This window comes from Sapajus apella, unplaced genomic scaffold (assembly GCF_009761245.1).
Source record: "Sapajus apella isolate SASKATOON/1434 unplaced genomic scaffold, GSC_monkey_1.0 scaffold2, whole genome shotgun sequence".
NCBI lineage: Eukaryota > Metazoa > Chordata > Mammalia > Primates > Cebidae > Sapajus > Sapajus apella.
This window is the reverse complement of record NW_022436942.1, coordinates 27,358,332-27,381,506: the sequence shown is the minus strand read 5'-3', so window position 1 is coordinate 27,381,506 and position 23,175 is coordinate 27,358,332. Positions and strand designations below refer to the sequence as shown.

Here is a 23,175-nt window from a genome sequence, read left to right as displayed (position 1 = left end):
CTCGGCCTCCCAAAGTGCTGGGATTACAGGCGTGAGCCACCGCGCCCGGCCCTTGATTCTCTTTTTGACGATCTTGGGCTTCACAAGGATTCTGAGGAAGGTTTTCCAAAGAGCCCTGGGGAGACAGATTTTTGAGAAGTAAAAGGACCCTCCCTCAAAACCGACCGCGGTCCTCCATTGGGTAGGGGGCGCTCCAAGACAGGAACTCTTCTAGCCCGTCGCCTCTCCATATTAGCGAGATCCTCGTTGCTAGGAGACTAGACGCCTCTTTCCGCTGGATCGCGCAGCCTCCCAGATAGCCGGGCCGTCTCTTTCTTGTTCGAAGGCTGAAATGTCTGGTCCCACAACCTCCCACAACCAGGGGCAGTTCTGGAAGGCCCCTTTCTAGGGACATTTTTCTTCTACGCTCTGTAAGGCGGGCCGAGGCAGGCCGAGACTTCTTTCCCGGATCCAGTCACCTGCCCCGCTATGCTTAAGAAAGAAAAAAAGGCCAAGACGCCCCTGTCCGATGAGGAGCAGCTGCTTCTGTTTCAGCAGAAGTTGCTGGCAGAGGAGGAGATGGCCAAAAAGAAGGAGAGGCTCCTCAGCCAGTTCTTGAAGGTGATGGCCTTTTGCATTATGTCCTGCCCAACCCCATCCTCCCCTTGCGCTAGCCCTGCCACTGAGGAAACCTCATTTCATCCCGACCTCCCCTCCGGAAATCCTGAGACCCAGATATACTTAGATTTCAGGCAACATTGTTTTGGAGGCGGGGGTGTTCTCTGCAAAGCATGGAGGGGGTGCGTAGTATACAGCTTGGCAGTCTCCATTGAATCCCAGAACTAGGACAGTAGGTCCTGTCAGCTGTCCCAGCTGTCTGGAAGGCTGATACTCCCCTTGGAGATAAATCATTACAAACAACATCCTACTCTGATGCTCCCACCCTGAAGGAAATTTACCCTTGCCCTCCCTAAATTCCATCAAGCCGTTCCCCTGGAAAAAGGGTAAGGTGTCATCTGACAAATTAGGGGTGATCTTGTTTGTTGTATTGAAAGGCCCTGACTTCCTGGAGGTATATTTATTCCTTCACACAGGACAAGCTGGCCAAGGAGGAACACAACAGTGCGCTGAACCTTAATAAGATTAACACACAGTGGAGAACCGTCCTTCGGGAAGTTAAGACCAGAGAACTTCTTAAGGACATTGAGATCCTCAGCCAAACATTTGAACGAGTGGTGGATTGTAAGGACAATGTCATCAAGGTAGGCACTATTTCCAAGGAAACCTTGAGTATGGCTTCCTGACCTCTTCTCTTAATAGAATGAGCCTAGTGAATTACATAATCCATCCTAAACCCCTCACAAGACACAGGCTATTGGTAATAACAGTTTTCACAGAAATAAAAAAATAGAATATTGGGCTGTCTTTCATCCCTCTCCCTCCCTTAGAGAAGCCACTCTCCTTGGTCATCTACTGCCTGAAACCAGTACTATCCAATAGTAGAGTTGTAAGGCACAGTAGACATCACCCAGTGACTTGAAATAAGTCCCACACCTTCACTTCAATGGCAGAAGGCTCAGTTTCAGAGGGGAACTGACTTGCCCCAGGTCACACAGCTAGCCAGTGAGAGAGCCAGCACTCCAGCATGTGTTTCTTGACCTCCACTCAAGTGCTGCATTCAACCAAATTGTTTGGCCTCTTGATTAAACTTCAGTGGCCCTGGGTACTATTGAGAAGATCTCCAGGGGTAAGAGCAGTTCTGGATTTTTTTTTTTTAATTAATGTACCCTGATTGAAAAACGATGAGAGAATATAGAAAAGTATAGAGTGTTCATATTCCCATCACCCAGAAACAATCACCATTGACATTTTAGTAAGCCTTTCCAAATAATTGTATTTGTTTTTTCTAAAAAAAAAAAAAGAAGAAAGAAAGAAAAAAAGAAAGAATGAAGGAGAGGAAGAAAGAGAAAGAGGAAGAGGGAGAGAGAACGGGGGTGTTGCTTTATTGCCCGGGCTAGAATGCAGTCTAAAAATGGGTATGCCTATAATTGTGCTTAATAATAGAGACATGAAAAAAAAATGAGGGAAGAAAATAACAAGCAGCCAACCAATATTTCATTGAAACCTGTAAATAGATGTGATGTGGTACTGATAAGAGTGTATATTTTGTGTATTTAAAGTGGAGAGTTCTATAAATGTTAATTAAGTCTACTTGTTCCGGATCTGAGTTCAAATCCTGGATATCGTTGTTAATTTTCTGTCTCATTGATCTGTCTAATATGGATGTTGAAGGCTCCCACTATTATTGTGTGGGAGTCTAAGTCTCTTTGTAAGTCTTACATATCTGGGTATTCCTGTATTGGGTGTGTATATATTTAGGATCTTTAGCTCTTCTTGTTGCATTGATCCTTTTATCATTATGTAATATCCTTCTTTGCTTCTTATGATCTTTGTTGCTTTAAAGCAACTCCTGCTTTTTATTTATTTATTTATTTTTGCTCTCCATTTGGTTGGTAAATCTTTCTCCATCCCTTTGTTTTGAGTTTCACATGTATCCTTGCATGTGAGATGGGTCTGGATGCAGCATACCAATGGGTTTTGGCTTTTCTTGCCTATCTGTGTCTTTGGATTGGGGGATTTAGTCGATTTAAATTTAGAATTAATAATAATATATGTGAGTTTAATACTGCCATTTAATGTTAGCTGGCTGTTTTGCCTATTAGTTGATGTAAATTCTTGATTATGTTGATGCTCTTTACTTTTTTTTTGTTGTTGTTGTTTTTTTTGTTTTTTTTTTTTTTTTTTTTTAGACGGAGTTTCGCTCTTGTTACCCAGGCTGGAGTGCAATGGCGCGATCTCGGCTCACCGCAACCTCCGCCTCCTGGGTTCAGGCAATTCTCCTGCCTCAGCCTCCTGAGTAGCTGGGATTACAGGCACGCACCACCATGCCCAGCTAATTTTTTGTATTTTTGGTAGAGACGGGGTTTCACCATGTTGACCAGGATGGTCTCGATCTCTTGACCTCGTGATCCACCCGCCTCGGCCTCCCAAAGTGCTGGGATTACAGGCTTGAGCCACCGCGCCCGGCCGATGCTCTTTACTTTTTGGTATTTTTTAGAAAGGCTGATACTGGTTGTTCCTTTCTATGTGTAGTGGTTCTTTCAGAAGCTCTTGTAAAGCAGGCCTGGTGGTGATGAAATCTCTAAGTGCTTGCTTGTTCACAAAAGATTTTATTTTTCCTTCGCTTATGAAGCTTAGTTTGGCTGGATGTAAAATTCTGGGTTGAAAGTTCTTTTCTTTAAGGATGTTGAATATTTGCCCCCACTCTCTTCTGGCTTGTAGGGTTTCTGCTGAGAGATCTGCTGTGAGTCTGATAGGCTTCCCTTTACGGGTAACCTGACCTTTCTCTCTGACTGCCGTCAGTATTTTCTCCTTCATTTCAACCCTAGTGAATCTGGCGATTATGTGCCTTGAGGTTGGTCTTCTTGAGGAATATCTTTGTGGTGTTCTCTGTATTACCTGGAGGTGAATATTGTCCTGCCTTGCTAGGTTGGGAAAGTTTTCCTGAATAATATCCTGTAGCGTATTTTCCAGCTTGGATTGATTCTCTTCGTCACATTCAGTTACACCTATCAAGCGTAGATTAGGTCTTTTCACATAGTACCATATTTCTTGGAGACTTTGCTCGTTCCTTTTTTCTCTAATCTTGTCTTCTCGTTTTATTTCATTAAGTTGGTCTTCGACTTCTGATATCTTTTCTTCTGCTTGATCGATTCGGCTGTTAAAACTTGTGCATAGTTCGCAAAGTTCTCGTGTTGTGTTTTTCAGCTCCATTAATTCACTTATATTCCTCTCTAAATTGTGTATTCTTGTTAACATTTTGTCAAACCTTTTTTAAAAGTTCTTAGTTTCTTTGCATTGGGTTAGAACAAGTTCTTTTAATTCACAGAAGTTTCTTATCATCCACCTTTTGAAGGCTGCTTCTGTTAATGGAACACACTCATTCTCCATCAGGCCTTGTTCTGTGGCTGATGAGGAACTGTGATCCCCTGTAGAGGCAGAGGCATTCTGATTTTGGTATTTTCAGCCTTTTTAGGCTGTTTTCTTCCCTTCTTTATAGATTTATCCATCTGTGGTCTTTATAATTACTGTCTTTATAATTGGGTTTCTGAGTGGACGTCCAACTTGTTGATTCCCAGTGCTAAAATCTGAGCAACCCACTGCTCTGGCCAAAACAGCGGCGTTATGATTGGTGGTGCTTTTCTGACTCTGCACCAAGAACCTCCGCACCAAGGCAGCGGCAAAACCGCCTTGCCGGCCACAAGAGTCGCGCTGGCAACCCGTGGGGCTCCTCCGCTGGGAATCTCCTGGTGCGTGAGCAACAAAAATTCGTCTGACAGTGTGGCGTCCTCTCGTTCTCTGCGCTTTCACTGGGAACTACAATCCCGAGCTGCTAGTGATCAGCCATCTTGGATCTCTCTCCGAGCAGTTCTGGATTTCTAAGCAATTCAATCAGCCGTCCTTTTGCTCTTGGGCAGTTCTTGAGTTCTTGATTCCATCCTATCTTTTCTTCTAAGGGATTTTCTGTACCCTATCTTTCATCTTTTAACATTCTGCTTCCATTTGCTGCCTTCTCCTTAGTCTTTTCCATTTTATTTTATTTATTTATTTATTTTGAGATGGAGTCTCACTCTGTCGCCAGGCTGGAGTGCAGTGGCGCAATCTTACCTCACTGCAACCTCCGCCTCCCAGGTTCAAGTGATTCTCCTGCCCCCACCTCTCGAGTAGCTGGGGCTACAGATGTGTACTACCACACCCAGCTAATTTCTGTATTTTTAGTAGAGATGGGGTTTCACTGTGCTAGCCAGGATGGTCTCGATCTCCTGACCTTGTGATCCACCTGCCTCAGCTTCCCCAAGTGCTGGGATTACAGGTGTAAGCCACTGTGCCTAACCAGAGTATTTTCCATTTTAAACAAAGCAAAGCCCACAGAAACAGCAAACTGTACATTGCCAATATAGTATTCCCCCTGTAGAAAACATACATTTCTTTTTCACAGCCTAAACCCTGGGGTAAAAAGTTCAGCAGACCCTGGGCAGCTTCAAGAAATATATATAAAGAGTCCTAAGGCCAGACATGGTGGCACACGCCTGCAATCCCAGCGCTTTAGGAGGCCAAAGCAGGCAGATCACGAGGTCAAGAGATCGAGATCATCCTGGCCAACAAGATGAAACCCCATCTCTACTAAAAATACAAAAATTAGTCAGGCATGGTGGCACACGCCTGTAGTCCCAGCTACTCAGGAGACTGAGGCAGGAAAATCACTTGAACCCAGGAGGCGGAGGTTGCAGTGAGCTGACATCGCACCACTGTACTCCAGCCTGGGTGACAGAGCAAGACTCCTGGGTGGGAGAGAGAGCAAGCTTCCAAAAAAAAAAAAAAAAAAAAAGTCCTCAAATTTGCAATAGCCATCATTCATTAGAAGTCCAAACCCCACCAGTTATACCTTATGGATTTTTTTTTTTTTTGAGGTGGAGTTTCTTTTCTTTTCTTTTCTTTTTGAGATGAAGTTTTGATCTTGTTGCCCAGGCTGGAGTGCAATGGCGTGATCTCGGCTCACCGCAACCTCCACCTCCCGGGTTCAAGCAATTCTCCTGCCTCAGCCTTCTGAGTAGCTGAGATTACAGGCATGCGCCACCACGCTGAGCTAATTTTGTATTTTTAGTAGAGATGGGGTTTCTTCATGTTGGTCAGACTGGTCTTGAACTCCCGGCCCCAGGTGATCTGCCCGCCTTGGCCTCCCAAAGTGCTGGGATTACAGGCATGAGCCACCACACCCAGCCAGAGAAGGAGTTTTACTTTTGTCCCCCAGGCTGGCATGCAGTGGCGCAATCTTGGCTTACTCCTACCTCTGCTTCCCAGGTTCAAGTGATTCTCCTCCCTCAGCCTCCCAAGTAGCTGGGATTACAGATGTGCTCCACCAAGCCCAGCTAATTTTTGTTAAAATTAAATAGAAATAGAATTCTTTTTAAAATTCTATGGTATAACACAATCAGTTCAGGGTTTTTTTTTTTTCTGAACAAACGATCCCTTGGTCTTTCCTGTGGCATGCTCCTAAAACAACCCTCTATGTCTAATCAGTCACCTAAGGTATTGAGTGGCAAGTCTTTCACATTTGCTGCTAATAATTACTAAATTGTCCATATTAAGTATTTTCATTTCTGGGTAAGGAAAAAAGCATTTTTGGTCCATTTTTTTTTCCCCCTCAAGGCTGAAAATCAAGCATTTTTGGTCTATTAATTCACCCACTTGCTCCTGGCGGACATTAACCAATTCTGCTATTACAATGATGTGAGTGTCATCAATGTCTTGAATGATGAACATCTTCCCCAGGGCATTGGACTCATCCAAATACAGAATAAACTGCTTCATGGCAGGATCACATTCTATAAGCACTCCTTTCAAGACGTTGACCATATTTTCTCAGTCAGAAGGTTCAGATGACCTAAAGAATGCTCAGCTCACAGATGCAGAAGCGCCTTGGCATTGCCGACCTAATTTTTGTATTTTTAGTAGAGACAGGGTTTCACCAAGTTGGCCAGGTTGGTCTGGAATTCCTGACCTCAGGTGATCCACCTGCCTCAGCCTCCCAAAGTGGGGATTACAGGTGTGAGCCACCACGCATGGCCTATGCCTTATGGATTTTTAAGAGGCTTTTTCAGACACCTACTGGAAGTTACCAAACACTTGATGAGAACAGCAGTGTTCATTGCCTAGTGCTCCATTATTGGAATGCTAAGGTTGTGGGAGTTATGTATATTGTGCTGGTCAAGGTCATCACCAAGGTGTGATTTTTTGACACAAAAAATTTGCAACCTCCAGCATGAATGGGTTAAGGGAAGCTGAGTAGTTGGCCAGGTTCACCCATGAGACAATTAACTTTTTCCTACACACAGCCTCGCAGCTTATGATAACAGTCCTTGCTTAGGTAAATCACACACTGTTAATATTAACCACCTTCAGGGTCATTTCTGAATAAGACTGCACATATTAAATGTGCAAATGTTAGTGATCCTCACCCACTATCTCTACTTGTTTGCTTCCCTTTTATTCTGTATCCCACAGCATCTGATTTCTACCCGCCTCTAGGAAACTGCTCAGGTAAAGGCCGCCAGTTCAGAATTGTGGCTACTTTTCACCATTTAGTCTTTATGTAACCTGACCTCTCTATGACACTGACATTCTTGGTCATGCCCTGGATCGTGAAACTCTCCTTTGCTTTGCAATACACCATTCTGTCATTTTTCCTACCTCTGAGACATAAACCATTCACGCCAGTGAGATTATCTTTTTTTTTTTAAAGATGGGGTTTCACCATGATAGCCAGGCTGGTCTTGAACTCCTGACCTCAGGTGATCCACCCACCTCGGCCTCCCAAAGTGCTAGGATTACAGGCATGAGCCACCACGCCCGGCCCCAGTGAGTTTATCTTGCACTCTCCATCCTCTGCACTTTGGCATTCCCCAGATTTCTGAGTCTGGCCATCTCACCCTTTAACCAGTGTTCTAGGGCCAGACAATCTTACTTATTACCCTGGCTTTATTGTATTGTATTGTATTGTATTGTATTGTATTTTTTGAGACAGAGTCTCTCTTTGTTGTCCATGTTGAAGTGCAGTAGCAGGATCATAGCTCACTACACTCAAGCTCCTTGGTTCAAGTGATCCTCCCACCTGAGTAGTTGAGACTACAGGCTCTCACTACTACTGGCTAAATTTTAAAATTATTTTTAAATTTTTAGTAGAGAGAAGGTCTTGCTGTGTTGTCCAGGCTGATCCTCCCACCTCACACCCTCTGGAGTAGCTAGGACCACAGGTGCACACCACCTCACCTAACAAATTTTTTTGTAGAGATGCAGTTTCGCAATGTTGTCCATGCTGGTCTTGAATTCCTGGCCTCAAGCAGTCCTCCCACTTCGGCCTCCCAAAGTGCTAGGATTACAGGCATGAGCCACTAGGCCCAGTCCATCCTAGATTTTGCATGTATCCCTGACCTCTCTTACTAAGAGCTGTACAAGTCATCTACTTTAAAGTAGTTTTCAAAACTATACCCTGCTGTCCTTTTCCACTATCCTGCTGTAGTTGAGACCTGGGTATCATCTCTAACCTAAACTATTAATAGTAGTTTCCTGTTTTCCACCTTTCACACTAAACTGCCTCTAGATTCTCTACAAAACTGCTAGGATTATCTTTCTTTCTTTCTTTCTTTCTTTTTTTGAGTCAGAGTCTCACTCTGTCACCCAGGTGGGGAATGCAGTGGCACAATCTTGGCTTACTGCAACCTCTACCTCCTGGGTTCAAATGATTCTCCTGCCTCAGCCTCCTGAGTAACTGGGATTACAGGAGTCTGCCACTGAGTCTGGCTGATTTCTGCATTTTTAGTAGAGATGGGGTCTCGCCATGCTGGCCAGGCTGCTCTCAAACTCCTGGTTTCAGGTGCTCTGCCCACCTCGGCCTCCCAGTGCTGGAATTATAGGTGTGAGTACCAGGATTACCTTTCTAAAGCAGAAACCTAATCCTGTTACTCCACTGCTTAAATACTTAGTGGTTCCTCTATCTACAGGAAAAAATCCAAACTCCACAGTAAGAACATCAAAGCCCTTCAAGATCTGGTTCCTACCTGTCCTTTTCATACAGCCAGCCTTGTTTCTTACCTGTGCCTTTGCACATCCTATTCTCTGTATCTGGAATTCTCATCTCCATTTCTTCTCCAGATGTCCTGGCAAACTTTCTTTTTTATTATTTTTATTTATTTTTTTGAGATGGAGTCTCACTCTGTCTCCCAGGCTGGAGTGCAGTGGTGCAATCTCGGCTTGCTGTGACCTATGCCTCTTGGGTTCAAGAGATTCCCCTGCCTCAGCCTCATGAGTAGCTGGGATTACAGGCATGCACCAATATGCATGGCTAATTTTTGTATTTTTAGTAGAGATGGGGTTTCACCATGTTGGCCAGGCTCGTCTTGAACTCCTGACTTCAAGTGATTTGCCCACCTCAGCCTCCCAAAAGTGCTGGATTACAGCCGTGAACCACTGCACCCAGTCCTTTTTTTTTTTTTTTTTTGAGACAGAGCCCCACCCTGTGCCCCCCGGGGGGGGGCGGGATGTTGTCTTCGCTCACTGCAACCTCCCCCTCCCAGGTTCAAGTGATCCTCCTGCCTCAGCCTCCTGAATAGCTGGAACTAGAGGCATGCCACCATGCCAGCTAATTTTTGTATTTTTAGTAGAGATGGGGTTTCGCCATGTTGGCCAGGTTTTACCATGTTGGCCAGGTTGGTCTCTAACTCCTGATCTCAAGTGATCTGCCTGCCTCAGCCTCCCAGTGTTGGGATTACAGGAGTGAGCCATGCGCCCAACCATCGGAGCAAACTTTCATTCCTCCTTTCAAGAGTTGATACAGAAGACATCTCTTTGGTGAAGCCTTTCCCAGTGTTTAGTCAGATGCAGGCACTCAATCCTTTATATCTCAATGTCACTCAATAAATCATCAAGTTTATAGCAATTTCCATGTTAAGTGGTAGTTTTCTATTTATGTAGCTCTTCCTACTAGACTGTAAGCTCCTTTGGGAGCAGTGGGCATACTTTTCGTTTCTGAGTCCTCAGTAGCCAGCACAGTGCTGGTACATAGCAGGGGTTAGGTAAACATTTGTTGGCCGGGTGCAGTGGCTGAAGCCTATAATCCTCGCACTCTGGGGGGCTGAGAAGGGTGGATCACTAGGTCAGGAGTTTTAGATCAGCTTGGCCAATATGGTGAAACCCCATCTCTACTAAAAATACAAAAATTAGCTTGGTGTGGTGGCATGCACTACTCAGGAGACTGAGGCAGAAGAATCATTTGAACCCGGGAGGCAGAGGTTGCAGTGAGCCAAGATCACCCCACAGCCTGGGCAACAGAGTGAGACTCCGTCTCAAAAAATTATAATGATTTGTTCAGTGAGTGAAGGGTTTTCCATTATCCGAACCTATTTCATAGGATCCTTTTTTCATTGTAAACACATAAGGTAAAAGCTGTCTCTGTGTAGAGGTCATGGTAGGTTACAGTGAGCAGATTCAAGGTGCCTGGATCAGGTGGGCAATTCTGTAAATGCTTTTCTGTTTAATCTTTTTTTTTTTTTTTTTTTTTAAGATGGGGTTTCATCATGTTGGTTGGGCTGGGTCTTGAACTCCCGACCTCAGGTGATCCGCCCACCTTGGCTTCCAAAGTGCTTGAATTACAGGCGTGAGCCACCACGCCCAGCCTCTGTTTAATCTTGTTTCACTTTTTTGAAGGTAATACATTCACGTTATTCAAAATTCAAAAGCAAAAAAGGTTATATAGAGAAAAGTTTCTTCCCACCAGTGCCTTCCAGGTACCCAGTGTTCCTTCCAATAATTCTAGTTTCATAAGGAAATCTTTTTTCTTTTTTTACATAAATGATTGTATTATATACTATTCTGCCCCCTTGCTTTTCTCACTTAGTAATATATCTTGGAGGCCGAGCACGGTGGCTCATGCCTGAAATCCCAGCACTTTGGGAGGACAAGGCAGGTAGATCGCTTGAGCTTAGGAGCTGGAGACTGGCCTGGGCAACATGGTAAAACCCTGTCTCTACTAAGAATCCAAAAATTAGACAGGTGTGGTGGCACGTGCCTATCGTCCCAGCTATTGGGAAGGCTGAGGTAGGAGGATCACCTGAGCATGGGAGGCAGAGGTTGCAGTGAGCTGAAATCATGCTCATATATACATATATGAGATTGATCCATATTTTCCCATAAAGAGCTTCTTATTTTACAACTGCATAGTACTCTGTATTGTAGTTTAACACATTACTTTGTCCTCTGTATTTCCTGTATTTTGGTAATTGGATTTAGATGCTTAGAGATACTGTATTCTACCAAGAGGCACATATTGTCTAGCTCTCTTTTTGTGATGTTAGCAGTCATTGGGAGATGCAAAAATTCTTTTTTTTTTTTTTTTTGAGACGGAGTTTCGCTCTTGTTACCCAGGCTGGAGTGCAATGGCACGATCTCGGCTCACCGCAACCTCCGCCTCCCGGGTTCAGGCAATTCTCCTGCCTCAGCCTCCTGAGTTGCTGGGATTACAGGCACGCGCCACCATGCCCAGTTAATTTTTTTGTATTTTTAGTAGAGACGGGGTTTCACCATGTTGACCGGGATGGTCTCGATCTCTTGACCTCGTGATCCACCCGCCTCGGCCTCCCACAGTGCTGGGATTACAGGCTTGAGCCACCGCGCCCGGCCCAAAAATTCTTACTTTTAAAATGTTTACATTTTATTTTAGAAGTAGAGATGGGACCAGGCACAGTGGTTCATGCTTGTAATCCCAACACTTTGGGAGGCTGAGGCTGGCAGATCGTTTGAGCCCAGGAGGTCAAGACCAGCCTGGGCAACATAGTGAAACCCCTACAAAAAAACTTGAAAATTAGCTGGGCATGGTGGTGTGTGCCTGTAGTCCCAACTATTTGGGAGGCTGAGGTGGAAGATCAATTGAGCCTGGGAGGTTGAGGCTGCAGTGAGCTGTGATCATGCCATTTGACCTCAGCCTGGGTGACAGAGTAAGACCTTGACTCAAAAGACAAAAGCCCATCCCCTCCTTCTCCTCCCCTCCCCTCCCCTTAAAAAAAAGAAAAAAAAAATTAAAAAAAAAAAAAAAAGACCACCGAGACCGTGTCTGCCCCTCGAGCACAGAGGCTCGCCCTTGCTGTTCCGTGGCCCATCCACACCGGCCACCAGCTCACCATGGATGATGATATCACTGCACTTGTTGTTGACAACGGCTCCGGCATGTGCAAGGCCAGCTTCTCGGGCGATGATGCTCCCCGGGCAGTCTTCCCCGCCATCGTGGGGTGCCCCAGGCACCAGGGCGTGATGGTAGGCATGGGTCGGAAGGACTCCTACGTGGGTGATGAGGCCCAGAGCAAGAGAGGCATCCTGACCCTGAAGTACCCCATCAAGCATGGCATTGTCATCAACTGGGACAACATGGAGAAGATCTGCCACCACAATTTCTACAACGAGCTGCATGTGGCTCCTGAGGAGCACTCCATGCTGCTTACTGAGGCCCCCTTGAACCCCAAGGCCAACCGTGAGAAGATGACCCAGATCATGTTTTGAGACCTTCAACACCCCAGCCATGTATGTGGCCATCCAGGACGTGCTTTCCTTGTACGCCTCTGGCTGTACCACTGGCATCGTGATGGACTCCAGTGACAGGGTCACCCACACTGTGTCCATCTGTGAGGGGTATGCCCTCCCCCACGTCATCCTGTGTCTGGACCTGGCTGGCCGGGACCTGACTAACTACCTCATGAAGATCCTCACCGAGCGTGCCTACAGCTTCACCGCCACAGCAGAGCGGGAAATCACGAGTGACATCAAGGAGAAGCTGTGCTATGTCACCCTAGACTTGGAGCAGGAGATGGCCATGGCAGCCTCCAGCTCCTCCCTGGAGAAGAGCTATGAGCTGCCCAATGGTCAGGTCATCACCATCGGCAACGAGCGGTTCCGCTGCCCTGAGGCACTCTTCCAGCCTTCTTTCCTGGGCATGGAATCTTGTGGCATCCACAAAACTACCTTTACCTCCATCATGAAATGTGACATGGACATCTGCAAAGACCTGTATGCCAACACAGTGCTGTCTGGCGGTACCACCATGTACCCTGGCATCGCTGACAGGATGCAGAAGGAGATCACTGCCCTGGCACCCAGCACGATGAAGATCAAGATCATTGATCCTCCCGAGCACAAGTACTCCATGTGGATCGGTGGCTCCATCCTGGCCTTGCTGTCCACCTTCCAGCAGATGTGGATCAGCAACAGGAGTACGACGAGTCCGGCCCCTCCACTGTCCACCGCAAATGCTTCTAGGTGACTTAGTTGCGTTACACCCTTTTTTGACAAAACCTAACTTGCGCAGAAAACAAGATGAGATTGGCATGGCTTTATTTGTTTTTTTGTTTCGTTTTGGTTTTTTTTTTTTGCTTGACTCAGGATTTAAAAACTGGAACGGTGAAGGTGACAGCAGTCGGTTGGAGCAAGCATCCCCCAAAGTTCTACAATGTGTCCCAGGACTTGACTGTGTACATTGTTTTTTTTAAGTCATTCTAAATATTGTGAGATGTATTGTTACAGGAAGTCCCTTGCCCTCCCAAAAGCCACCCCACTTCTCTCTAAGGAGAACGGCCCAGTCCTCTCCCAAGTCCACACAGGGGAGGTAACAGCATTGCTTTTGTTGTAAATTATGTAATGGAAGTTTTTTAAATTTTGCCTTAATACTTTTTAAATTTTGTTTTATTTTGAAAGATTTTAGCCTCTGTGGCTACTCCTTTTTTTGTCCCTCAACTTGAGATGTATGAAGGCTTTTGGTCTCCCTTGGAGTGGGTGGAGGCAGCCAGGGCTTACCTGTACACTGACTTGAGACCAGTTGAATAAAGTGCACACCTTAAAAAAAAAGAAGACAAAAAAACAGAGATGGCGTCTGGATGCATAATCCAGTAAGGAAAAAAAAAAAAAAGAAAAAGAAATAGAGATGGGAGCCCTACTCTGTTGCCTAGGTTAGTCTCAAACTCTTAGCCTCAAACCCTGGCTTCAAATGATCCTCCTGCCTCGGCCTCCCAAAGATCTGGAATTACAGGTATGAGCCAGTGTACCATGCCTGATTTTCTAATAGTATCATTCACTTTTTGTTCATTAGCTTGAGTATTTCTGAAAAGAGATACGTCCTCTCATTTTCTATTCAATTACTCAGAGCTATAGTTTATATAGGAAAGGCAGGATAAAAGCTTGATTCTTTCTCTTTCTTGATTATTTACCAGTTTTTAAAAACTGGTTGTCTGGCATCCTCCAGTGATAACTGATTTAAAAAAAATTTTTGGGCCGGGTGTGGTGGCTCACATCTGTAATCCCAACACTTTGGAAGGCCGAGGTGGGCGGATCATGAGGTCAGGAGTTCGGGACCAGCCTGACCAACATGGTGAAACCCCATCTCTACTAAAAAATACAAAAATTAGTCAGATGTGGTGGTGCACACCTGTAATCTACTCTGGGAGGCTGAAGCAGGAGAATCTCCCGAACCCAGGAAGCAGAGGTTGCAGTGAGCCGACATCTCGCCACTGCACTCCAGCCTGGGTGACAGAACAGGACTCCATCTAAAAAAAAAAAAAAATTTATGCACATTTGGCTTCTCACAGCATGACTGTTAGGATCCTGGAGGGACCATCCTAAGAATAAGCATTCTAAGGGGCGGGAGGCAGAAACTGGCAGGCCACCCAAAGGTTATGCCTGGGACTGGTATAGTGTCACTTCCACCATATTCTATTAACCCATGTAGTAATAGGGTCTGTCCAAATTCAAGGAACTGGAAGAAGAGACACCATTTTTTGATAGGGGAGTGGCAAGGTCACATAGCAGAGAATTGTAGGAGAGGAGGTATTGCTGTGTTTTTCCTTTGGAAAATCTGCCTCAGTGAGTCACTTCATGTTGGTTCCTGGGTCCTTCTGGTATGACCCTTTGTTTGTTTGTTTGTTTTTGAGACAGTCTCTGTTGCCCAGGCTGGAGAGCAGTGGCATGATCTTGGCTCACCATAACACCCAGCTAATTTTTGTGTTTTTAGTAGAAATGGGGTTTCACTATGTTGGCCAGGCTAATCTTGAACTCCTGACCTCGTGATCCGCCCGCCCCAGCCTCCCAAAATGCTGGGATTACAGGCGTGAGCCATTGTGCCCAGCCCCCTTTTGGTCTGTGATAGTTTCTTTGCTATCTTGTATGATAAGAAACCCCAGGTTCAGCCTGGTGTGGTGGCTCATGCCTGTAATCCCAGCACTTTGGGAGGCTGAGGCAGGCAGATCATGAGGTCAATAGATTGAGACCATCCTGACCAACATGATGAAACCCTGTCTCTACTAAAAATACAAAAAATTAGCTGGGCGTGGTGGCACAAACCTGGAGTCCCAGCTACTCGAGAGGCTGAGGCAGGAGAATCACTTGAACCCAGGAGGTAGAGGTTGCGGTGAGCTGGGATTGCACCATTGCACTCCAGGCTGGTGACAGAGTGAGACTCCATCTCAAAAAAAAAAAAAGATGCCCAGGTTCAACTTATATTCTGCATCAGACCCATTTCTCCAAGAATCCCTGATTCCTTTCAGTCTTTCAGTGGTAGCTCCATCAATGTAAATGTTAGTTGTCCACAGGACACTGGCTGGCTTCGGGGGGCTCCTTGCTCTCACTTTTTTGTTGTTGTTGTTGAGATGGATTCTTACTCTGTCACACAGGCTGGAGTGCAGTGGCACAATCCCAGCTCACTGCAACCTCCGCCTCCCAGGTTCAAGTGATTCTCCTGCCTAAGCCTCCTGAGTAGCTAGATTATAGGCACGCACCACCACACCTGGCTAATTTTTGTATTTTTAGTGGAGACGGGGTTTTACCATGTTGGTCAGCCTGGTCTTGAACTCCTGACCTTGTGATCCGCCTGCCTCGGCCTCCCAAAGTACTGGGATTGCAGGCATGAGCCACCGTGCCCAGTCCCCCTCCCCCCCACCCCTTTTTTTTTTTTTTTTTTGAGACAGGGTCTTGTTCTGTCACCCAGGCTGGAGTGCAGTGGTATGATCACAGCTCACTGCAACCTTGAACTCCTGGGGTCAAGCAATCCTCCTGCCCAGGTCTTGTGAGTAGCTGGGACTATACCTGGCTAATTTTTATGGTTTTTGTTGTTGTTGTAGAGATGTGGGTCTCACTATTTTGCCCAGGCTAGTCTTGAGCTCCCAGGCTCAAGTGATCCTCCCACCTTGGCTTCCCAAAGTATTGGGATTACAGACATGAGCCACCTTGCCCCGTCCTTGCCATCACTCTTGCTTTACACAAGAGTGAGGAGGACAGCCAGCACTCCTAAAGCCAAAGAATTGGCATTAGGAACTAAGGAAAAACTGCCAGCTGAATACATTTTTATTTTCTCACACAGATGCCATTCAGCTGGAATGGTAACTCTCTTTCTGACCTAGTCTTTAGCTAAAGACCTGTCTGAAGCCGAGGAGCAGTACGCCCGTGCCCTGCGCAGCCACTTGCACAATGTTGACCAACTCTTGGCCCTGCAGAGGCGCCGGCTCAGTCTCCTGGAGGAAAGTTACAACATGGAGCTGGAAGCCCTAACCAAGGAATTTGAGACAGAAAGGTATGGGGGCCTAAGAGAAGATGGGGAATTGAATCCAGGGGAGTGCCCAGAGTCTGTGTCAAGGAGATGCCTGTAAGCAAGTGACTAGTATCTTGGAACATCCCATGTTGATTATCACAGGACCCCCAGCAGAGAATATCTTGGTTCCTTTTAAACAAACTCTGGCTGGCTTAAGCTTGCAGCCCTACATCCCTTTACCCACCTCAGGGCCCTGTTTGTGTGCCTTCATCACCCACTTTCTTCTTTTTTTTTTTTCTGTCACTATTTTTTTCTTTATTGTTGTTTTTTTTGGTTTGTTTTGTTTTTTTGAGATGAAGTCTCACTCTGTTGTCTAGGCTGGAGTGCAGTGGTGCGATCGCAGCTCACTGCAACCTCTGCCTCCCGGGTTCAAGCAATTCTCCTGCCTCAGCCTCCTCAGTAGCTGGGACTATAAGTGCATACCACCATGCCTGGCTAATTTATTGCTTTACTTTTTTTTAATAACTCTTTTTTTTAATTTTTAAATTTAACTCCTCAAATTCCTTTTACCAACTACCCACTTTGAATTATCAAAATCCTACCCATTTGACAGGGAACAGGGATAGGAAGGAAACTTCTCACTGTAACCTTTTATACTTTTTTTGTATCACATGAATGTATTACCCATTCAGAAATCAAAATAAAACAGCCTTATTCTATCTAGCCCTGAAAAGAATAGGGCCTTCCCTCTCTCTGTTCTCCATCAGTACCTAAGAGTTTGTACCATTCACATAGATTTATTACATACTGCTTTGAATTGTCATTATTGGTCCATATCCTGTATCCCTTAGAGCAGGGACAGTGTCTTGTCTCTTACAGGAAGACGATTATTGACCAACATGAGAAAGAGATTCGCTACCTACAAGATATCTTCATGGCCATGGAGCAGAACTATTTGGATTCTGAGTATGAAAGCAAGCTGGAGTTCCAGAGCATGTGGAATGATCTCAAAAACATGGTACAGAGGGAGAGCAGATGGGCAAGAACTGGGAGGAGGTGATAGAAAAATGCTCAAGGAGGCTGGGCACAGTGGCCTCACACCTATAATCCCAGCAACTTGGGAGGCTGAGGCAGCAGGATCACTTGAGACTGGGAGTTCAAGACCAGCCTGGGCAACATAGGGAGACCCCGTCTCTACCAAAAAAGAAAATAGCCAGGCATGGTAGTGTGTGCCTGTGGTCCCAGCTACTTGGGAGACTGAGGTAGGAGGACTGCTTGAGCCCAGAAGATTGAGGCTGCAGTGAACTGTGATAGCAACACTGCTCTCCAGCCTCGGTGACAGAACGAGGCCCTGTCTCAAAAAAAAAAAAAAAAAAAAAAAAAAAAGAACAAAAAATGCTCAAGGCTACTAGAGGTAGAAGAGGCACCTTCAGCCAACAGTCAGTAAAAGATCTATTCCCACTGTACGTATCCCTACTGCTTTTTGTAAGTTTGTGAAAATTGGTTAGGAGGGAAGACCATTCTAAATGTCAAGGGAATGCATTTTAGAGCTAAAAAGCACCAAGGAGATCATCTGGCTTCACCCCTGTGATTTGCAGATGAAGAAAGTAAGGTCAAGATAAGTAAAATGATCTGCCAAAGTCATGCTGCTGGTTTGTGGTAGAATCAGAAGGAGAATCTAGGTCTCCTGCCCCTTGACCCAAAGTCCTTTCCACTGTCGTGGAGGTCCACTAGCCAGACCTCGGTTTGGGTATTGGGGGTCTTTGTTTTTATTTACCCCACAGTGTTTTATAAAATTTTTTGAATAAGCATCCTACACTTAAAAATTGGAGATTTAACAAAAACATCTAAATTTTCAACTTCCCTTGAAAAATTTAAAGATCTGGCAACACTGGGCCACATTTCCAAATGGCAAGGCTCACATAGAGCTCAGTGACTGCCCCTCCTCCTCCCAGATGGAGCACTTCCTCTCCAGTTCACCGCAGGCCCCACCCAGCCCAAAAAACTTATTTATATCAGCTGCCTCGTCTTTTGTAGGCATTTTCATTGGCGACCTCTGTACTAAACTATGCTACAAACAGTTCAAGAGGGTGAGGTTGCTGGTGGAAGTGAAAGGGCACTAATAGGCTAATTCCAAACATTTGCTATTTTGGGGTCACTTCCTAGAATTTAGAAGAGAAGCACTTTTTAAGACTGCAACTGGAGAACACAGTAGAAGATCTGTGGAGGAAGTTCCAGGATGTACTCAAGAATTACACTGATTCCACAGAGGATCGAAAGGTTGCCTTTGAGACCCTGCAGGTGAAGGATGAGAAAAACTCCAAAGAGATTGAAGTACAGATGAAAAAAATACAGAAGCTACAGGTTAGTGTAGCCACCTGGAAGTACTGCTTGAACTGCTCTGTTATCCCCTGTTCCTCTTCCCCTTGTTCCTGTGGGCCTCAACACTGATCACTGGTTAGGAAAACATGACATGCTCTGATTTCAGTCCCCAAGCAGCCCTTTCACCTGTCTCACTGAAGACCCTCAGTTCAAGTGTTTCCCCTAATCTACTCTGTTCCTCTAGGATGCCATAACTATTTCAAAAGGCAAGATCATGATACATAGCCGAGAGAGTGAAGATGAGAACCGGTACATCCGTAATGACAAGGAATTGGTGCTCATACAACTGCGAAAACTTAAGGCCCAAAGGACGCAGGCCCGAGCAGCATCCCAGAAGAACTTAGTCAAACTCACCCTGGAAAGTAATGCTACCCTCAAGGCCCTGAGAAAGATTGTTGATAAGGTAACATAGGGGAGAGGGCAGTCAGAACAAAGTCAAGGAACCTGGCTCCTGCAAGGTGAAAGGGATTTGGAAAGGATAGAGGAGACTTCTTCCTGCTTCCTGCCTGAGTGGACACTTGGAATACCTTTTTTATTCCATGTTTCCTCCCCTCTTAATTAATTTATATATTGCTAGAGACGGGGTCTCACTGTGTTGTCCAGGATGGTTAGGAACTCCTGGCCTCAAGCAGTCCTCTTGCCTTGCCAAAGTGCTGGGATTAGAGGTGTGAGCCACTCTGCTGAGCCCCTTGCTATTTTTTTTTTTTTTTTTTTTTTTTTTTTTTTGGTGAGACAGGTCTCACTCTGTCTCCCAGACTGGAGTGGTGGTGCCATCTTGGCTCACTGCCACCTCTGCCTCCTGGGCTTAAGCATTCCTCTACCTCACCTCCCCCACTCAACGGCTATTTTTTTTTTTTTAATTTTTGTATTTTTTGTAGAGAGGGAGTTTCACCATGTTGCCCAGGCTAGTATTGAACTCCTGGCCTCCCACCCTGGCCTTCCAAAATTCTGGAATTGCAGGCATGAGCCACTGTGTCAAGTCCCCTCTTACATTGTATTTAATTAATTAATTAATTTTTTTTTTTTTCAAATGAGACAGAGTTTCGCTCTTGTTGCCCAGGCTGGAGTGCAATGGTGCGATCTCAGCTCACGGCAACCTCCACCTCCCAGGTTCAAGCGATTCTCCTGCCTCAGCCTCCTGAGTAGCTGGGACTACAGGCATGTGCCACCACATCCAGTTAATTAATTTTTTTTTTTTTTTTTGAGACAAAGTCTCACTCTTTTGCCCCAGCTGGAGTGCAGTGGCGTAATCTTGGCTAATTGCAACCTCTGCCTCCCAAGTTCAAGTGATTCTCCTGCCTCAGCCTCCTGAGTAGATTGTTTTACAGGTGCACACTATCACTGTCAGCTAATTTTTTATTTTTAGTGGAGCCAGGGTTTCACCATGTTGGCTAGGATGGTCTCAAACTCCTGACCTCCGTGATCCACCTACCTCGGCTTCCCAAAGTGCTGGGATTACAGGCATGAGCCACTGTGCTCGGTCTACATTTTAAATGAAAACGAATTGGCCAGGCGTGGTGGCTCATGCCTGTAATCCCAGCACTTTGGGAAGCCAAGGTGGGAGGACTGCTCGAGCCCAAGAGTTTGAGACCAGCCTGGGCAACATAGGGAGACCAAAAAAAAAAAAAAAAAAAAAAGAAAGAAAAATTAATAATGAATGATTTTAAAAAAAATGGTTGGAATAGTGTGTTTCATGGTAACCTCTATTTGCTATATGTATTTATTGCTGTTGTCTCCCACTTGGATGAGTAGCTTTCCTGGGTTCAAACAGGGGAACCAATTCCACTAGCTTCCCTCTCTACCCTCCTTCTTTTTTTTTTTTTTTTTTTTTTTTGAGACGGAGTTTCACTCATGTTACCCAGGCTGGAGTGCAATGGCGCGATCTCGGCTCACCGCAACCTCCGCCTCCTGGGTTCAGGCAATTCTCCTGCCTCAGCCTCCTGAGTAGCTGGGATTACAGGCACGCACCACCATGCCCAGCTAATTTTTTGTAGTTTTAGTAGAGACGGGGTTTCACCGTGTTGACCAGGATGGTCTCGATCTCTTGACCTCGTGATCCACCCGCCTCGGCCTCCCAAAGTGCTGGGATTACAGGCGTGAGCCACCGCGCCCGGCTCTACCCTCCTTCTTAACATAAACTCTCTTCCTGCTTCAAATAGGGTGAAAAGATCCTTAAACTTGCTGAAATATGTAGGAAATTTGAAACTGAGGAAGAAAAAGTGCTGCCTTTTTATTCATCAGTGTTGACTCCTAAGGAGCAGGAGGGGATTGAGGAGAATAATTTAGAAGAGCTTACTGAGGAGCTCGCCAAGGTAAAGGCTGGGGGATGGTGGGGCATTGGGCAGCATTTGCTAATGGGTCTTGATGCACACTTTCTCCCTATAACTCTACTCCAGGTGATCATGGATTACATAGGGATGGAGAATTTCTGGAAAAGGTACAACAAAGTGAAACTGGAGCAACTGAGCCTCCAACACAGACGAGCCCAGCTGCTAGATATCAATGGGAAGCTGCGGGGGATGCTGAAGCAGTACTTGGATGGCATCTCAGTGAGTGACGAAGTGCTGAGCCAGCTCAACCCACTCTTCATAGTCAACCATCGAAGCAACTTACCCCAGCCCTCGTCTACACCTATGGCCCATCCAGGTGATAAACAACATCCAACCACTTAAAATATCACTGAAGCAGCCCACGTGATCTTCCACACTGTGTGATCTAAGGGGGAAAAAAATCTTTTCAATCCCTATTTTTTTTTTGAGAGAGAGATGTAGGGACATTGCTATTAAAAATTTCCATGGAGTTTATGAGCTCCTTATATCTTTTTTTTTTTTTTTTTTTTTTTAAAGATGGGGTTTCACCATGATGGCCAGGCTGGTCTTGAACTCCTGACCTCAGGTGATCCACCCACCTCGGCCTCCCAAACCAAAGTGCTAGGATTACAGGCGTGAGCCACCGCGCCCGGCCATATCTTTTGCATATTGGACAGAGCAGTCCACTCTGAGGACACTAGGAACACTGTGGTCCCAGGGAATAGAAAGAACAGCTAGGCAACTACCAGGAGTGTCACTGCTCAATTAAGCATCGCTCCTCAGAATCAGGGCACCATGGGAGCCAAAACCCATACCTTAAGGACCTAGAGATCCTATGGAAAGACTCAAGACCAGGTCCTTAAAGTCAGTTAGGATAGCAAGGGGAGGCCAGGGGAAGAGGTGATCCAGGGCCTACAACTACCACCCCCAGGCCAGGCAAGATGCAACTCAGAATGCCTTTTTCCTCAGCTCTTTACCTCATTCTCACTTTCAAAGGCAGTCTCAGAAAGTATCAGATGAAGAATGCAAAGAAGTTTTTTTTTAATGTATTATTTATTATTTCTTTTTGCTCTTGTTTCGTTTCTCTTCCTTGAGCTTCTTTTTGGAGACTTTCGGTCTGTTGGCCTTTCTGTATAGGTGATACCCAATGAGGCCCAGGAGGGCTGGCACCATGGCCATCCCTACTAGAGGCAAAATGCCCTTCACCAGCTTTAGCCAGTAGTTGGCTCGGATCAATGCTATCAGCTCCACGTCATACTGCACCACTGCATCCGCTGGAGAGGCAGAGGGATGGAGAGGGTTAGACTCTCAATGCATTTTGTCCGGGGCTTGAATCTGAATGAAAATAGGGAGGGTAGGCCACAGCAAAGCCAACAACTATGAAGCCGGCAAGATTTAAATGTGGGGTTGAATTCCCTTAGACAAGGGTATAGAAGGATTATAAGCAGAGTCTGGTGATAGTCATGTTGACTCCAACTACACATGTGGCTTGGGTCCAGTGACAAGTCTTTGAATGCAGGAAAACTTTCTATGAATATGAAAGGTACAGGCTCTTTTCCATTTGTAAGTGGGAGAACTCTCTATACTAACTACTAACTTATCCTATTTCCAAAAAACCACATGGATAGAATCTTTGCAGGGCTGCAATTAAATGGATTGAAACTAGACTTTTAAAAATCAACCAACCAATGAGCACATTCAGTGTGATTATGAGAAAACAGGAGTTTCAACATAAGAGGTGAAGAGGAAGAAGGATGAGGATGCTGCTTAAGAAGTAAAGGGGGCCGGGCACGGTAGCTCACGCCTGTAATCCCAGCACTTTGGGAGGCTGAGGCAGGTGGATCACAAGGTCAAGAGATCGAGACCATCCTGGCCAACATGGTGAAACACCGTCTCTACCAAAAATACAAAAAAAAAAATTAACCAGGCATGGTGGTGTGTGCCTGTAGTCCCAGCTACTCAGGCGGCTGAGGCAGGAGAACTGCTTGAAACTGGAAAACAGAAGTTGCAATGAGCCAGGATCACACCACTACACTCCAGCCAGGCAAACAGAGCAGGACTCTGTCTGTCTCAAAAAAAAAAAAAAAAAAAAAAAGTAAAGGGGCAGGTGGAACAGAACTGAGTGGGCAGAAGAGGCGCAAATAGGCAGCACTGGGGATGGGGAATTAATAGGGCTTTGGATAAAAGAGTTTCTCCTTGGTCCCTCTACCCTCCTTCCAGGCCTTCCCCTAAGCTGGAACTATGTTAAGAATTACAATCGCTAGGCCGGGCGTGGTGGCTCAAGCCTGTAATCCCAGCACTTTGGGAGGCCGAGGCGGGTGGATCACG

At 45.7% G+C, this 23,175-nt stretch overlaps 3 protein-coding genes and 1 pseudogene across 7 annotated transcripts in view; 2 read left to right on the top strand and 2 right to left on the bottom strand.

The window, feature by feature from the left end:
- ARF3 (ADP ribosylation factor 3) overlaps positions 1–23,175 on the bottom strand; it is a 72,297-nt gene that overhangs the window by 15,806 nt on the left and 33,316 nt on the right. The window lies entirely within an intron of this gene.
- CCDC65 (coiled-coil domain containing 65) lies at positions 238–21,342 on the top strand. Of its 2 annotated transcripts, XM_032294820.1 has the most exons (8): positions 240–600; positions 1,074–1,241; positions 16,029–16,198; positions 17,036–17,174; positions 18,323–18,520; positions 18,723–18,941; positions 20,698–20,850; positions 20,935–21,342. In XM_032294820.1, exons 1-8 carry the CDS (start codon positions 469–471, stop codon positions 21,208–21,210), a joined length of 1,455 nt encoding a protein of 484 aa, XP_032150711.1. In that variant the 5' UTR covers positions 240–468; the 3' UTR covers positions 21,211–21,342. The 2 variants fall into 2 exon arrangements, with proteins under 2 accessions (XP_032150705.1, XP_032150711.1); XM_032294814.1 differs by having other exon boundaries at positions 238–600; positions 20,698–21,337.
- Positions 11,735–13,485, top strand: LOC116562525 (annotated as a pseudogene). Its single transcript, XR_004273993.1, has one exon. The product of XR_004273993.1 is annotated as an actin, cytoplasmic 1-like (transcript).
- The window catches only part of FKBP11 (FKBP prolyl isomerase 11), a 5,162-nt gene continuing 3,869 nt past the window's right edge, over positions 21,883–23,175 (bottom strand). For 2 of the 3 annotated variants that reach the window (XM_032294843.1, XM_032294853.1), the window contains one exon: positions 21,883–22,121. In XM_032294843.1, the coding sequence (XP_032150734.1) occupies positions 21,904–22,121 (218 nt within the window). In that variant the 3' untranslated portion in view covers positions 21,883–21,903. Of the gene's footprint in view, positions 22,183–23,175 lie in introns of all 3 variants that reach the window. The other variant, XM_032294858.1, reaches the window with a different exon arrangement.